General features: G+C 39.7%; 1 protein-coding gene across 1 annotated transcript; it reads left to right on the top strand.

The window, feature by feature from the left end:
• The first annotated feature begins 397 nt into the window (after positions 1 to 397).
• Positions 398 to 11,049, top strand: LOC135648960 (FIP1[V]-like protein). The gene is made up of 9 exons (XM_065167005.1): positions 398 to 1,452; positions 2,741 to 2,991; positions 4,328 to 4,454; positions 4,542 to 4,610; positions 4,681 to 4,827; positions 4,961 to 5,062; positions 5,284 to 5,603; positions 7,085 to 8,732; positions 9,417 to 11,049. The coding sequence occupies exons 1-9, from the start codon at positions 481 to 483 to the stop codon at positions 10,002 to 10,004; spliced, it is 4,224 nt and encodes a 1,407-aa protein (XP_065023077.1). The 5' UTR covers positions 398 to 480; the 3' UTR covers positions 10,005 to 11,049.
• The last annotated feature ends 1,884 nt before the right edge of the window (positions 11,050 to 12,933 follow it).

A 12,933-nucleotide genomic window follows, 5' to 3' on the forward strand; every position in this document is an offset into this window, starting at 1 on the left:
AACAATCAGATATGAAGAATATTTAGTCGGATTGTGAGTTTAAATATGAGAAACAAAATTGGGAATATATTTGGAGGCGTTGATTCCTTATCTATCCTACGAAACTAACTTGTTTGAATTTAAATTCGCCAATCCAGAAAATAAATCAATTTTTGGCCATCATATTTGGGTGAATATTCGTGGGGAGTCGTATTTTTTATAATAAAGAAAGATGGATTTATTTGACGGAGGTGCCAAGCGCAACTGCCTGTCCGTTTAACGTGGAGCCCGCCCACGTACTGCTCTGTATTGTCCAATCACAGGGCAGGTGACGCAAGGGTACGTGACTGTCGGGTGGCGAAAGTGCTTTGTATCAGGAACTGAGCTGGGTATCTTTTCCGGGCTGTTTGCATTGGGTCCGGAACGTCGCTCGGGACCGAACCACCTCTTCTAAACGCTGCTCCCTCGACGGAGTCCGTCGCCCAAGAAGAACCTTCGGACATGGAGGACGACGACGAGTTCGGGGAGCTTTACACCGACGTATTCCGCCCCATCGCCGACTCCCCTCCTGCCCCCTCCCCCGGGACTCGCCCTGATCCCGTCGTTCCTGCTGCCGACGACGATATCGAAGGCGGCGACGGGGACGAGATATTGTTCGGCGCCTCTCGTTCTTCCCCCGCCGCCGAACTTCCATCGGTCCCTCATCAGGCCCTAGCTCCTCCCGCCGCGGCCGCCGCCACCGCCGCCGAAGACTACGGCCAGCGCGATTGGATGCTTGGTCACGCGCCTCCCGTGGTGGAGGCACCGGAAAATTGGGACGACGAAAACGACGGCGTGGTCTCCAGGCCGACAGAGGTCGTTGCACCATACATGGCCGATAAGTGCGAGCCTAGGGTTTTGGAGGATGACGAAGAAGAAGCTAGGGTTTCGGAGATTCCAAATGGGGATGGTAAAATTGGTGACCCTGAGAGGCTTCGAGCCCCAAATGGGGACGGCTATCCATTGTTTGGAGGTGGAGTGGTTGAAAATTTAGGCGATCAGGACGAAGCTCCGGTCATTCCCGGCCTCTCAGCTGAACCAGCCCCTTCCGGGCCTCTGATCGGCATGAACATTGAAGAGAGGAAGCCATCACAAAGTGAGGATTGGGACAGCGATAGCGAAGATGATCTCCAGATCGTGCTGAATGATAGCGATCATGGACCGCTTGGTGTGGACAGGAATGATAGAATTGGGATTGATGATGATGACAGGGAAGATGATTTGGTCATTGTCACTGATGAGGATCAGCATCGCCACGTCCCGGCTACGGATGAGCAAAACTGTGGGGAGGAGGCTATGCAGTCTACTGGCGATGGGGAGAGAAAGGAGATGGTGGATGTGGCGAAAATTGCTAGTGCTACCGGAAGTGCATTGGAGGCGAGGATTGGGTACAACACTCATGGGTCTCATCCACAGCATCATTCAATGTACAAGGTTAATTCTTATCATTCATCCTTGCTGTGAGGTGGAAACTGTAGGTTTGTGTATTTTAGCTTTGGCATTGTTACGTATTCTTAAATTGTTTATTAGTTTCTTATTTGTTAATAAATGATCGTGGGTGTAAAGCTAAAGTCATTTTCACAATTATAAATGTGATGTCTTTTGTGCTACATGCTACAATTATAAATGTAAAGTCATTTTCACAATCATCAATTGGTCATTCATGGAATGAGAGGGTAAACATTTCCAATAGGTTGCCAAAGAAGGAGCAACGTACAGTGCAAGTTCAGAGCACCTCAGTTATTGTTAACACCTTCTTATTTTGTTATTCATCTTGCATTTGCCCAGATTTTTCTTGGTTCGATATAACGGGCTATCTTTTTGGCAACAATAGGATATGTCCCTCCTACGGGAGTTATTTTATCAAATTGAAGTAAAATATCTGAAAATGTATAGCAATTACTATCAGTTGGATTATAAATTAGAGAATACTTGAGAAATAACCTTTATTTTTGCTATCAGATATGATAACTAAGGCTATATATTTAAGCCTAATGTCTTGTAAAATTTTCTAACTAATGTAGCAACTCCTGAGCTTTCTTTTGAGAAATGAATGATATATTCCTTAACTCTTGTAATTTGTTCATTCAGGTTTTTCCCTGCTGAACAAAGAGAATTTGTGTATCAGGAGTCAATATATATTGTTGTTAAGAAATCTGGGCCATTGTAACTGTACCTTTATTACTCTATGATCCAGCGTCATCTAGCATAACATGCTTTGATGTATTAATATATGGTTCAGGTTGTTTCTGGATTGATATCTAGAAAACAATGAATATTGGAAGGTTTCCCATTGTAGTTCAGTTGATCGATGTGAAAATTCTGTCAATTCTCATATCCTGAGTTGGTATCATGAGCCATATATTTTGTCTTTGTGCTTTGTAAACATGATTTGGAATAATGCAAATTTTTTTCTACTGACACTGGCAGACACTTTGAACTTGATAGGATCGAATGATCATGGATGACAGGCCTGCCAGTTATTTTAGATGGATAAATTTATAACGAGTCAGATAGTAGCTGCAGAAATATCATGATCATGTGTGTTTTCACTTTTGTTGTCATGGAAACCACTTTTAGTGTTGTGTATTTTCACTCAGTTTTTGTCCAATCACTCCAAACTTTGATGCCAATGTCATTGTCTGTTGTCATATCTTTAATGGGTAGGTTGTCTTTATGGCATCACAACTCATTAGCTAATTTTGGTTTGTTTCTTATGCAGTATATAAGACCTGGTGCAGCACCTCTACCTGGGGGCCCTGCTGCTGGGACAGCTTGTCCTCCGGGCGCTGCTCGTCCTCCTCTTATCTCAGGTCCCCTTTCTGGTGGAGGAAGAGGTGATTGGAGACCTGCTGGTGGCAGGGGGATTCCAAATGGGCCCAAAGGCTATACTGGCTTTGGTTTCCCTGCTTGGGCCAATAGTTCATCCCGTGCTTTTGGCAGTGGACTGGATTTTACCCTTCCTGCTCACAAGTAAGCTTGTCATTTGCACACTCATTTTTGTTTCTTCTAGGATCTTAGTTTCAAAACTTTGAACCACTTTGTCGTTATCTTTGCTGTGTAACCAGATGAGTAATGCAACTTGTTGTATGTTGATCCTTGGTAAAACCTAACTTTTCTGGAATCTAGATAGGCTAGCAACATATTGTGAACAAGTATGTAATACCTTTTCATATATATGCCTTTTAATGGATGGTCTCCATGCGATTGTCCATTGTCTGTTTGAACTTGTGAGATTATGTGAGAAAATAGACTTTTACTAGAAGTTGAGGAAGTAGAAAACTTTAATTTCAGACAGGGGAATCTTTTCTTTTTTGTTGGCTTGTGACTAAAGTTGCAAGAGACTTAGAGGAAGTAGAAAACTTTAAGTTCATCTCACCGGCAGGATTCTGTTAACTTATAACTGAAATTGCAAGAGAATCATTTTGCTTTTTATTTAGAAATACTACTGCAGGTATGCATATATCTGTTTACAATTAAATTACATTAACACTGACTGGATGTCTGCCTTCAATGTAGGACAACCTATCCTCATCAATTATATTTCTAATTTGATGCATGAGTACAATTAGTGCTCATCTTGGCGCCAATCACCGATCATTAGAATCACTGAACAAAAAACAAATCGTTAAAATTGGCATTTCGTAAAATTTTCACTTTCTTCAGATGTTCAAGGGGAGTTGCTGGTGATGAAATACATCATAGATCCTATCATGTTATGTGTGAAGTGGTAAATTGAGAACAAGTGCGCTGAAGAAATAATTAGAGATGGAAGAAGAAGGATGAAAATGCATGGGAAGAAACACACTTCTGGTTGAAAATATATGGACTATGTAATTTCTTGGTCCACAGGGAAAGTTTGTTGGGTGATAACCATGATTAGGATTTTGCGCCATCAGCAAAACTTAGTTCGAGATTGAGGACTTGATGAGCTATCAGGGGATGTTGCAGAACTTGCTTCTTGGTCATTCTAGTTTATGTTTTAAAGTCATGGATTCCATTTGTGTTTGACATGTGATATGTGCTCGCCATATAAAGCAGTAACTTATTAGGTGTACATTTATAGTTCAAATCATCTTGCTTTTCAAGTTTCTACTAATTATGCTAATTAAGCAGGATAGCACGCTCCTGCTGAATTTTTATTCTTTTTTTGTGGATCAATCTTGTCAAATCAAAGTTGTGTGCATGTGAACATACCTAATCCTTACAATTCTGAATGAACTCATTTGCCTGTAGATAAGAGGCCAAAAAATTGAAAGACTTTTTCACTTAACTATCCTATCTATCCAAATCAATTTTCAATCCTCAGGTCAGTTTTTGATGTTGACATTGAGAGTTTTGAGGAAAAACCGTGGAGACATCCCGGAGTTGATGTATCAGATTTTTTTAATTTTGGTTTTGATGAAGACAAGTGGAAGGATTATTGCAAGCAGCTGGCAAGTGAAAGTCTTGTTGTTCATTGTGAATTATTTAAGGCATTGATGTGTTGTTCTTAATTTGTGATTGAAGTTTTGAATTCTCAGGACCAACTTCGTTTAGAGTCAACCATGCAAAGCAAGATTCATGTCTATGAGAGTGGCCGATCAGAGCAGGTTACGTATTTATATCTGCTGGAATCATGTTTTAGCTTTAGTTGTCAATAACTTATAACTCTGCTTTCAGGAGTATGATCCAGATTTACCTCCCGAATTGGCAACTGCAGCAGGCCATCACAATATTTTTGCTAATAATGGGCATAAAAAAGCAGATGATGGGGAAGTAGATTTTAGTAACCAAGGAAGAGGATCATCAGTTATGCGGGCACCATTGGTATGATCTATTGATTCTCTGAACTACTATATAGCATGGGGCTGATGTTTTTTATGGTCTTCAATTGGTTTTTTATAGAACGGTTTACTGGATGGAACTTTAAGGTTTCGTCTTTTTTTTTTTTGCTTGTTAGCCAACTGGGAGAGCAATACAGGTTGAAGGTGGTTATGGTGAGCGCCTACCCTCTATAGATACCAGGCCTCCTCGCATCCGTGATGCAGATGCAGTTATTGAGGTAACTTTGTGATATCTACTTCCAGATGTTCGTGTGTATATCAACTACCATATTCTCATTTATTATATGTACGACTTGTGATTGTACGACTTGTGATGGTTACCAAAGTAACGATATCTACTTCCACATGTTTGTGTATATCTAATACACTTGTCTTATATGTGATGTGTATTATGTAATACTTATTAATGATATCAACAAATAAAATTCTTGTCGAACAGATTGTGTTGCAGGATTCATTTGATGATCCAAAAATGTGCAACTGTGCCCCAGAGAAACACAAGAGTGTTGAAAGAGATGATGATAAATGTTTTCATGAAGTTAAAAATGATGATAGAAATACTGTCTCAGGAAATATGAGGCACTTTTCACATGCTTCTGGCAATAGGAATAAGGAAATGACTAGAAGAGCCCTTTCTGCTAAGGAAAAAAATGAAGTGTTGCTTTTCCCTTCGGAATCTTCAGCTGAATACCATCAAGATTCAAGAACAAGGAGCCCTGTATCTCCTGCTAAAGCACTGGGGATACACCAAAGCTGCAGGTAAATTGTACTTCAAAAGAATTTATGTTCCTTTCAATTTGTTTTGTAAGCTTCAACTACATGACATTTTTTATCGCTAATTAGCAATATCCAGAAAAACAGCAGGGAGAAAAAGAAAAACAAAAAAGTACAGCAAAGTTACCATGACACGACGCTTGCCCTCAGTAAAGAAAAGAGAAATGCATGTGGAATTTTCCTCTGCAGTTCATATACGTATATTGTGTTTTTGCAATAGTTTTGGTTTGGCATGATAAAATTCGGCATGCTCAGTGCCGGACCCTAAGGGGTTGTTTTCCTTGTCAGTTAGAATTGCTGTTTCCAATATACTTGGGTTGTCATAAGAAGGGTTTGACATGATTGGTTTTGGTAGCCAAGGAAGAGGACCAGCAGTTATGCGCATTTGATGTGAACTCCATTCCTTAAATTCATTTTCTTTGCTTATGAAAATAGTCGAAGCCTGAGACATGCCTGTGCCATCTATTGCATAGTTTGCAGCATGTGCATTCAGCATTTGACTACTCTACTGCATCTACCACTCTGGATACACAAGCAGGAAATCTTGATGTTTGATGACATGGACCACAACTTTGAGCAACATTGTCCAGTTACCTTTGTCAGGTCCAAATAAGAATATAAAGGCTTTTGATTGATGGAGAAGAAACATATTTCTTTTTCTATTGTAGTATGTAATAACAATTTAAACTGAATAAATTAGATAGAATTATTCAATTATAGAAGCACACGTTTGGATGTTCCTCAAAGCTCTATTCATTCAGAGAATCTGAGATTCTGAGAAGTTGGTGAATGATATTTGCTTTAAGAAGAAATTGAGGTGTCTCTCTGAAATCCTATGAGATTGACCCATTGATGGGTCTTTGATATCATGATGAACTGTTGGCACAAGTCCTATCTTGTCAATTTGGTTGAAGGAGATGGGGGGCTCAGCAGGAAGAGGGTATACCATGAGAGACGCAAGGAAGTTGATATGACTCACATATATTATGGATTCTACCAACTCAGTTAGCAATACATGTGTGGATTACATTTTCTTGCACATAGTTGCATGAGTATTAGAAGTCACTTGTCATATCAGATTATCAGTCTTATGCATCTGTGAATGTCATTAGCAGTAAGTTTATAAAGCCACATCAGGTAAATGGAGAAAGAAACTAATTGGAAGCAAAGGAGCTATGTCTAGGAATACTGGCAAATTCTTAGAGTCATGCCTTTTGACCAATCGTCAGGCTTAGTGGATCATTGAACAGTGAGTTGGTAAAAAACAAGTCATATGCTTTTTCATCCTATTCTCAAATTATTTAGGACACTGGACTTGAAAAAAAATGTAATTTGATGTTACAAATAATTATTTGTATTTTTGAATGTGTTTTTTCTAGATTTATCTGATGTGTATGCGTTGATTTGCTTAAGATACTGTGTTTCTGGATACATACTAATGTGGGATTGCTGAATTGATACCTCAGGTTGCCCCAGGGATCTTCACATAGAAGATCCTCCAATGGTCGTGAACAATCTATTGATGGCATCCCTAGTCCAAGTGTCCACTCAAACAGGCTTGGTGATGAGGAGGAGACACAGGATGATAGCACTGGAGTTGATCGGAGTTCTGGAAAATCATCTTCTGTTGCTGATGATACTGTAAAAGAGCTGAGTGTTGATGAGCAATGCTGTGGGCATGATGAAAAGCTTACACCAGTTAGCATTGAAAATGAAGGGGAGGACATGGTGTCAGACGTACATATTCCTAATGAGACCAGCGACAATGATAAATTAGTTCAAACTGGCAAGAAGCAAAAGCTTTCATCACTGGTTGAGCAACCTGCAGGGCATGATAGTGGTCATGAGGATGAGTTGCAAACCTCAAATAGTGATAACAGTAGACAGAAATCTGGGAGCAGTAAGGATTATCCAAAGCAGACTGAAAATGGTGATAAAGTCATACAAGAAGAACATTCAATTCAGGTGGGTCACTTAAAAAGACCCCACAAAGAAGAATGTTATTTGCGACCAAAAGATGACTATGGTCTGGATGCTAGACAAGTGATGAAGAAAGATTACATTGTTTCCAAAGGAAAGGATGATACATCTGATTCTTATAAGCACCCTCTTCGAAGTAGAAGCTATGAGAGGAAAAAGGAATCAGAATCTTCTATCAGTTCTTGGCAAAGAAGAGAGGACAATGTACACAGTAGAAGAGTCAAAGATGAAGACAGGAGGTGGGAGAATAGTGATGAAATGGTGTCAAAGCACAGGAGCAAGTTAAGGGTGACTGACAGAAACCCGAAAGAAGAAGATCATTCAAAAAAGCGTGTAGAAGATAGAGACTGGAGAGGGCATAATAGGGATGACGTCTTATGGCAGAGGTCAAGAGATGATCTTGTGAGTCGTCATGAAAGCACAGACGAACCTCTCATTAAAAAGAAAAGGGATGAAGAATATCTAAGAGGCAAAGCTGACAAATTAAGTACTCTGCATGGTTATAGGGATGAAGAAAATTCTGGGAGAAAGAAAAGAGCAAGGGATGATGCCATAGATCATAGGAGGAGAGAGGTTGACACTAGAATGAGAGATAAGGCTGATGATCACTTATCTTCCAATCATAAAGATGATAACTGGCGCTATAGGGAGAGAGAGGATAGGCAGCGACTTAAACCTCATGAAAGTGCACCGATGCACCGGGAAAGAGAAGAAGGGCGGGGGTCTGTAAGGAGTGGGCGGGCTATGGAAGATAAAGCATCGGGTGGTAGTGCTAGGAATAGGGATGAATCAAAGACTATAGTCCATGATAGTAGGGTTCATCAAGAGAAAGAAAGAAGGCAACTTAATGATCATTCAAAGAGGGATCATGGTAGGGAAGATGATGTACAAAATAAGGGACGCAGACATTTATCTGTGCGTGAAAAATATTCAAACAATGACAGAAGAAACTCTAGGCATGAAAGGATGAACACGTACAAGGACTGCCCTCCTAGTGCTGATGGCAAGCAGATGTACAGGGAAAGACACAAGGAAAATACAAGGAAATCCAAAGATTCAGAAGCTCATGAGCAGCACAGCCAGGGGCTTGGTAAGAGAAAGCATGAAGACCGCCACACCGCTCAAACTGACAAGGTATGCTTCAGAATATTGAAGCCATATATTATATCTTTTACTGATGAAGTAAGCCTCTGTATCAATAGAAGATAAAGAACAATTGAAATCTTTCCCAATTTGGTCATTGTCACGAAACAGCAAATTTTTAGATTTTTTTTTCCACATCAAACAAGCAGATTTAAATGAAGATGCTACTATTACCTTGTCGATATTGAAGGTCTGATGACATTGTATCTGATGACCATTGTTTACTGTTAATGGCCTGCATTTTCCATCTCAGGAGTTATTTGGTCATGGCATATCTATTATTTTTTTGTAAAATCTGTTTTTCGTTTGTAAATAGTTATGCATATTTATTGGTACTTGAATTGACTCGCACATGCACCCGCATTTGCAGCTGCATACTTCATATGGATTTTAAGTGCATTACAGTCAATTTTGTCACACTTCAGGTTTCTTGTAGTTTATGACATATCTTTGTTCCTCCCTTGTGTGTGTTAGTGTTTTTTATTGGAAAATATGATTTGAAATTCAGATACAATCATAGGTTGCTAGTCATATGATTCACATCCAATCGAACAATGTTGTAAACACTAAATAGATTCATCGTATTAAGTTATTATTTGGGCCAAGTAGATTCCCTCCCTTAGGAAAGTCCCTTACTGATGGTACGCTTGCTTGCCAATTGTTCACTTTTCTCAGGTCTATATTAGAAGCTTAAATGAGCAAGAAAGTAACAACATTTCCTCCACCGATCTCTCCAAGGATCCCCACCAAATTTATGAAGAACCGGAGGCCCCCCAGCAAAAGAAACAAGAGGAAGCTGATCCTGCCTCAGATGAAGAGAACCAGGGTTCCAGGAAGGGGCGATCAAAATTGGAACGCTGGACCAGCCACAAAGAGAGGGATTATGATGCCACTGGCAACACACACACATTATCTGCTTCCTCAGGGGTTAAGAAAATTGAAGGCGATAATGTTGATGTGGTGCAGGCAGATGAAGGAGCCAAAACTGAATTTAATAATGCCGGTGAATTAGATGGCAAGGATGTTGATGGAGGCCAAATTGTGGATAAGACGGTGGATGAGCCAGACCACCACCTAGACACTATGGCTAAGCTTAAGAGACGAAGTGAGCGCTTCAAACTTCCTATGCCTATTGTAAAGGAGACTACATTGAGCAAAAAATTGGAAAATGAAGTGCAGTCATCCAATAATGAAGCTGCTCTTGATTCAGAGGTAAAGCCAGAGCGACCAGCTAGGAAAAGGAGGTGGACTGGTAGTAGTTGATTATGGCTCCTTGAGGAGATCATGCCAATTGTGCTCTCATGAAGCAGATGGGTGAGTTAGCCCTGTGTTATAGCTCAAGTATCATCACTTCCCCTACACACCCTTCCTCTTCTCCTTACTCCCAAGCGTAAAGCAAGTACATGAGAGGAAATGGGTGTGTAACTTAAAACATTTTAGATGGTGGTCTGAGGTTTGTACTTCCTTTTCCTTTTTTTGCCCTGGTCAGCCAGCAAGTTCCGATACCGGAGGTTCCTTCCTGTTTGAGGGGGCTAGAAAGGTTTTCAGGATAATGTTTGTGGAGTTTTTGAAGCTAACTGAAGCTGCAATCATGGGATGGTAGAATTATCTGACATCCTGGTAGACAAAGATATTACAATATCTGAAGGGGGTGGAGCAGCATTGCCTCTTTTATCTTATTTTGTTTTCATCTTTACTATGATGCTCCTGAAGACGGGTGGGAAGGCATCATTGCTGGAAACTGAATAGCTGATGCTGCCAGAGATCATACATTGGTCATGTGCTCATCTAAAGTGTCCAAGTCGAGGAACAAGATCTGTAAATTGTGGGCGGTTAAAGTCAGATCAGACAAGTGCAGATCTGTGGGTCTTCTAATCTCATTGCTTCTGTTCATAATCGCACATTGGTGATTGACGTGCTATGCAGTTCGAGAGGCTACCAGATGCCTTCTTATGATCATGAAGACCTAGCTGCAAAGGTTGCATTGCAGCAAAAAGAAAGTTCCCCTGAAACTAATTCTACAGAGTGATGATACATCGAACTTTTTTTACTTAAATTCTTCCTTTGGCCCTACGATGCAGCATTATATTCTATAATCGTAGATAGAAGATCTTGAAGACAATGTCCATACTCGAAAATTATTCAACGGAGAAAGGACATGTAATATCTTCACTGCTTCTGTTTTGTTCATTGACAATTGTAGTTAGGTTGAATGTATTGGTAAACTATATGAGCACCTGCCCGAAGAGACATACCATACGGTTAGACATAAATTAGGTCATCAATATTGAGACTGACACCGAATCCATTTCCGATATGTTTGACTTGCTTACTGTGGCATTTGTTTGTGAAACTTTCTGCTTCATCCTCTTCTTGATCTTAGATCGAAACAGGTTTTTTGTCAATTTAGATAAACTAACTTGTACTGTATCTTCCTAGTCTAATAATTAGTCAGCTTAGTTAAGGGCATTAGCCTATTATTGGTGTCCTTTTGCATGTTCAGTGGCCATAACAGCTTTATTATAAACTTCCAATTTGGCCATCCACTGACTTTACAAAACTTCATCACTTGTCTTATGCTGACACGCCATAATTTCTAGCTCCATTTGCCAAGGCAACTTGCAATATATCTCAATAACAATTCAATCATGATGAGTATCTAATGGAACGACATTTGTGTTAATAACATATTCAGCAGCATCATGGATGCCCTATTGCCAATTTTTTTATGTTTCTGATCACATGCTATCCTTGCTGGTGAATGAAATCTAGCAAACATTGCACGGATGGACAACTCTGAAGCCTCGGGGAAGGTTTGCCACCACCTGGCATCAATATCATAGATCCTTCACGTTCTATGCACTTCGATGTTAGTCGTTGAACCCTTCTCCTAGATTGTATAACTGCACATCATGTTGGAATGGGCATGTCAACATGGTCTTGTTTCTTTGACAAACAACGCACAACCGAAGCCTTGGCTACTTGGTTTGCGCTGCTCCGTTTGGATGCATTCGATTGAGTTCCAGCATTCTATTTCTCCTTCATGGATATGGTTCTATTATGTTCGACTCCACGTAGTTAATATTATTAATTGAATCAACTCACGAGGCTAAGCCAATGCTTCCTAAGAACTTTTGTCATGATTGTAGCAAGTTTTATTTGCGTTCTTTAAGATTGATTACACATGGTCTCGACTTGAGACTCCTGCAAGCTAATTAATTATTGCCAATGACATGAGGACAGGACCATCGGTTGCATGCTTCGTTATTGCAACTCATGGATCTGTTAGCCTAGAGTTAGGGCACAACTGGGCTCTATAAATAACTCGACAACTTGTGACTCGTACGCTTACCTCTCATCTTATTTTAACGTATGATCAAAACCCGTCAAGTCTTAGAGGAGCCGCCATAAAGTTTTGGCAAACAGCACGCAAATGCCGGTCTTCTCCCTGGGGAAACTTATTTTATAATTATGCTTATTTGTCTCGACTGAGTTGCTGTGTTTCTATTTATTTATTGAGCCTTGCATGGTGCTCGAATATCCTTTTAGTGTCAAATGTTTTACTTCCAAATTCATCTATCAGAGGTGAGAGTTTGGTGGAAGAGATATAAGATAATATTTGGAAACAAGTTTTCATATAATTGCCACACTTTAGGACATGAATCCTTATCCGTCTATGGGGATCAAGATAGTCTACCTAAAAGTGGTATTTATTTCATCTTTTCATAATAGTATTATATTTTTAAAATTATTAATTTAGATTTTGATTGTTCGATGATGTGGATGTTAATTCAGAATCAATCAAGATTTTTTTTTTTTTATGCATCTCTCTTCTATGAGTGATGTGGTGTTAGGCGAATAAAAGTCCAAATGGAAACCTGCAAAAATACTTAAAAGATGTCTCCGAGAAAACCTCTCGCATGATTAAGTTAATTTAAATTTGACTTTGAATGATTCAGTTTAATGTCGAATCTACATGAGCATAAGTGTGTTGGAAAAGTGAAGAAGTACTTGAGAACCTTTTTATACTTCTTATTATATTTCAGGTTGTAGTCAAATATTTGAAATGGTTGTATTTTCTCTTGTCATTGATGCAATCATGCTATATCAAACTAACTGACTGAGTCGATCATGTGATTGGCAGAATACTGATTGTTATGTCATCCTCGGAATGATAATGTGATATAATTCA

This window comes from Musa acuminata, chromosome BXJ1-4 (assembly GCF_036884655.1).
Source record: "Musa acuminata AAA Group cultivar baxijiao chromosome BXJ1-4, Cavendish_Baxijiao_AAA, whole genome shotgun sequence".
Taxonomy (NCBI): Eukaryota; Viridiplantae; Streptophyta; class Magnoliopsida; order Zingiberales; family Musaceae; genus Musa; species Musa acuminata.